The sequence below is a fragment of the Buceros rhinoceros genome, unplaced genomic scaffold, assembly GCF_000710305.1.
Source record: "Buceros rhinoceros silvestris isolate BGI_N320 unplaced genomic scaffold, ASM71030v1 scaffold13726, whole genome shotgun sequence".
In the NCBI taxonomy this organism is placed as follows: Eukaryota; Metazoa; Chordata; class Aves; order Bucerotiformes; family Bucerotidae; genus Buceros; species Buceros rhinoceros.
Window position 1 is genome coordinate 67,348 of NW_010419413.1, and position 4,700 is coordinate 72,047.

General features: G+C 45.1%; 1 protein-coding gene across 1 annotated transcript in view; it reads right to left on the reverse strand.

Annotated features, from left to right (window-relative positions):
* LOC104495870 (voltage-dependent L-type calcium channel subunit alpha-1C) overlaps positions 1-4,021 on the reverse strand; it is a gene marked incomplete at both ends in the record, with an annotated part of 71,330 nt that extends 67,309 nt beyond the window's left edge. The window contains 2 exons of the mRNA XM_010138907.1: positions 2,014-2,143; positions 3,889-4,021. Coding sequence (XP_010137209.1) covers positions 2,014-2,143; positions 3,889-4,021 — 263 coding nt within the window. The remainder of the gene's footprint in view (positions 1-2,013; positions 2,144-3,888) is intronic.
* Between the last annotated feature and the right edge of the window lie 679 nt (positions 4,022-4,700).

A 4,700-nucleotide genomic window follows, 5' to 3' on the forward strand; every position in this document is an offset into this window, starting at 1 on the left:
TTCTTTGCAGGACCCCCCAAATGAAACCCAGCCATAAACTTGATTAAAGTGGATGATTAAGCTGTACCTGCAGCTGCTTTACATCACTTTTTACATCACTGCTTTACAGAGCACTGCAAAGCAGCTAGAGCACACTGGTGAATCTGGTCCCAAATCTGTAGCTAGTAAATCTGTCCCTTATTCATGAAATCATGCCTAATGAAAATGATCACTGCTTCACTTGTGCTGGCAGTACCATTTATTAGCAGGCATATTTATTATTATCTAAATATAAATTTACTCTAGAATATATTAAAATGAATGAGCACCTTGCCAAGGTGCAAAGGCTGTTTGATCAGACCGGGGAGACACTTTCAAAAACTTGCTGCCTGAGCCCATGTGACACACAAAAGACACAGCTACTAGCTTGTTCTGGGACAGAAGCAGTGTCCAAGCCTCTGAGCACTCTGTTCCTGTCTTCCTCCTCTGGGACAGTTTGTGTCAACAGCAGCACTAGTCTGCAGGAGTCCTTGTGCACAGGTTAGTGCCTGCTTATGTCGTCCCAGAGTGAAGACAGCGGCAGTTTGCTTTGCAGCTTTCTTTCTTTCCCTCCCAGGCCTCTATGTGGGCACAGGGCAGGACACAATCTTACAGTTCTACTGCCAAAGTGTAAAGGCAGACCACATTTTCAACCCAAACATCTTGTCAATGTCCCCTTGTATGATACATTTTAAACATCTGTACCTGCAAAAATTAAACGCAGATTTTCATGCAACATTAGTAGCTTCAAATACACAAGACAATACTTTGCCACAAACCTTCAGCTGTTTTATCCAGGACAAGCAGCTTTGTCTACTTTTTTCCTCACTTAAATCTTTCTGCTACAGATTCTGTGGCAGCTTCTGTGGCATGTCAGAAGCCCATATGCCAGTTGACATGATGCTGTAGTGCTGATACATATTGACATATATTTATCCCTCCATGGGGCACACTCAGCCACGCTCAAGTGGGTCCTTGGTAGCACAGGGTCGCCTATATTATTCGATATGCTTCTTCAGGACAAAATGCATAGCCGCTCTGAGGTAAGCTCAGGAATTAACACCTTCTCTGCATGCACGTATGTGTTTAAATGCATGCTCAGGCCAGGATATTTCAGGAAGGTACAACACTGAGCATTAAATGAAGGGTTTTTTATTAAACAACAACAACAAATGTCCCACTCTTTAAGCCTAGCAAACTCTTCCAGCATAAAGGCATCGAAATGCCACTGCAGACAACACAGATCAGAAGTCTCACATACGACCTCTGACTGTTCTGATTTCTGCAGTGATCCCAGATTAACAGACACAACTACTGGCAAAGTTAAGGGAGCACTGAATGTTTCAAAATGCTAATAAGAATGGTCAGGAAAGAAGGTGAGAATGTACCTCTGTGCTGACTGCCTTCCTTTCCTTCTCCCAGGCTGGTAAGAAGAGCACAGCGTATTTTCTGAGGATTATCTCAAATTTAATGCAGCTTGTTTTCAAATTGTCTGATTCTAACCTGGATGACACCAATTTTGCCCAGGGCAACTGCATCAAACTCAGGAATATTACTCCTGATTTACACCAGTGTGAACAAAACACAAATCATGCCCTGGGCTTTTTAGTTCAAAACAAAGCATGGGGCAGGAAAGCAAATGTTCTAAGGGGGACCTGCAAATCCCCCAAATGAGAATTATCCGTATCCCAATCAATGTTTCTACAGCCCATTTCCAATGCCTTAATCCCAGACAACAATGATTTTGCTTCAGCTTCCTGTCCTTCCTTCCCCTACACAGGCTTCTGAAATGAACTAAAGGCCAAATTCTGCACTGACTCATGTTCCCTACAAAACTCAGTGATTTCACTCACAGCCTACAAAAGGCACAAGTCAGGGAAGGGAGCACTCCAAAAGCCTCTTGATGCAGTTTTTCTGCCTTTTCTGGCATCAGTTCATGATCTGCTTGTACCACACTTTTAATACACACTGAGGGAAGGAGGATGGGAAGCATACTTGGTTCCTAAAGGAGAGGTGTCGGACGGGGTCCTCAGCTGCCAGGGAGATGCTGCTGAGCAAGATGAAAAATAGGATCAGGTTGGTGAAAATGTTATCATTAACGATTCGATGGCAGTGGACACGAAACCTGCAAGAGAGAGGAGAGGCACAACTTTATCTCTCAGAGAACATCCAGACCTGGGAAACATTACCCCCTCCTCTTTTGCCAGCAGGACCAGCCCCAGAGGATTGTTCTTCAGAGCCGCTTCCCTTTGCCCCAGCAGCAAGAAGAACGATGGGGCCTGGGCAGCTGTGCTTGACCCTGGTTGCTGGGCAGCCTTGGCTCTCCACATCATGCATTGATGATGCACAGGAAGTGATCAGCTGCCTGCAGGACTCAAGCTTGGTGCATTTGAATGGCCAACAGTCACTCCCTCCTGACAGAGCCTTTTGTGATTTAGATGTGGTCTGAAACCTGCCAACCCAAAATTATACCCTTTGCTTTCATTCAAAGAACAATTCCCCTTTCATTTAGGCGGAAAGCTGAAATGGGCTATAAGGTGGCCAATGTCTTTCCGAGCTGGTGCCGGAGTGCCTCTGAGGAGGAGCTACGGGGGATCTACCTTGCTAACAGGGCACAGACCTGGACAAATGGATGTAGAGCAGGCTGGCATTTGGTAAGGGCTTCTGGGAGGACATCATGCCATGCAGGGTGTCTGATAAACATCAACCCGATATAAAGTGCTTGGTGCTCTTAGTGGGAAGCTATTAGGTAAAGAAGTAACAGTCTCCCATCAAAGAGCAGCGTGCTTACTGGAGACCATTACAGCACCTTCCATATGTTGGTATCAGGATATGAGGAGTTAAACCTCATAACAGTCCTATGCATAATTCTAGAGGCACTTCATTAATCTATTTAGCTCTACTTTTGGCTGTTAAGCCTCCAAGCCTCTATTATAGCAATTTTACAGATGATTGCAGAGGTTAATTTACTAAAACAAGTGACAGTGGGTGGGTGGCAAAGCTGGCATTAGAGTCCATGAGTCCCAGTCATCATCACTCCCTCCCTGTTGCACATATCCAAGGAGGAGTGGCACAAGCTCAGCTGCGGAAAGACTGACTCTGAATTCAGCTGTGCTTTTACAGCCCTGCCTAACTTCAGATCTGTGTTTGGAGATCAAGTCCCCAAGGGAAATGTTGGGATACATGGTACTGCACAGACCATTGGGCAGAGAGCTCATTTCTGCACCCTTGGAAAGATATATTCCCCTGCGTCACAGCTCAGCTCTCCACTCACAGTATTGGTCTCACACATCTCTGTTGGAAAGACAGGCGGGGCAATGTGAAGCCACATTGAAGGAGCGCAAGGGAAAAGCATGAGAGAAACATTATCCTCCTCAGCCTCCCCTCCGAGATACGGACTCTGATCCTCCATCTCTCTTTTCTTCTATGCTCATTCTTGATGCATAGGAATGAGCAAAGACACATGAACTCCCCGCTGGGAGTGGATTTTGAGCAGCCATTTGGACAGGAAACTCCTGCCTCATGCTTCACTGATTGCATGATGGCTTGCTTGCAATTTGGATGTGAACATGTCTGGGAATTCCAATTATTGACTTGCCTCCAAGTCCCTTATTTCTGAAGCTTTCATTTTGTGTCTTCAATCAGCCTTGCAGGTGCCATGAACTCCCACTGAATATTGCCAGGGGGCTCCCTACCATTGTGCCTTCATGAGGATTTCATGCCATGGCCTTTAAAGGAGAGACTGGTCAAAGGAGGTCTCTGGTGTGAACTGCTGGAAGCGAGCTCTGTACCACCCAACCTTTGGAACCCAGCATGAAAGAGCTACTTGCCCTCCACCTCCTTGTTCCAGCCAAGCAGTGTCTTAAATACCTGTTGTTAGGACTGAAGATGAAAAAAGCACTGGCATCAGGCATGGGCACAGCCTTTTCCTTGAGGTGCAGCTCAGACATCGGGCGAGGCCGAGGGCCGACAGGCATCTCAGGTTCTTCCTCATCTTCCTCTGCTGCAAGAAGCATTTTTTTTCTTTCAGTGAAAGATACAACCCATTCTGGAGTGCTGGAGCATTTATCTCTGTCATAACTAAAGCAAAAAACTAAGAGTCTTTGAAATAGAATGATAAAAACTTGAGTTTCCTTACTTTCACCAAGGCAGTATCTGCTGCCTAGTGCTTGCCCTGGCAGGCATGGATCTAGTCTTTCTGTAAAAATCATAAATGCTGGTAAACCCACAATATCCTCGTAACAGCTACCTCAAATGCTTCACTGTCCCTTGTGCAAAAAAAAAAGTTTCTTCTAATGACTGATTGAACCTTTCTTGCTATAGTCTATTTTCCATGGAGGCAAAAAATAGAGTATTCCTTTCCTCTTTCAGAAGGTTTTTACATATTTGAGGACCATTGTCATGCATCTGCGAGGATTTCAGGTTCCTAGAGCAAAACAGCAACGGCCTGCTCTGAGGTGACAGTAAGTCTCTGATCACTCTTGCTACCTTCCTCCAGATTACCTTCAGGATTAACGTTCAGTTGATGTCTTACTGGTGCAGTGGAGATCTGGATTACATCTTATAATACTATTTTCCTGTTTAATGTCCTTCACGGGCACTTCTTTTCATTACACTCTGGCGTTAATTTGCCATCAGTTTCTAATTTGCACAAAGCACAGATTAGTTACCCCAGAATGGCT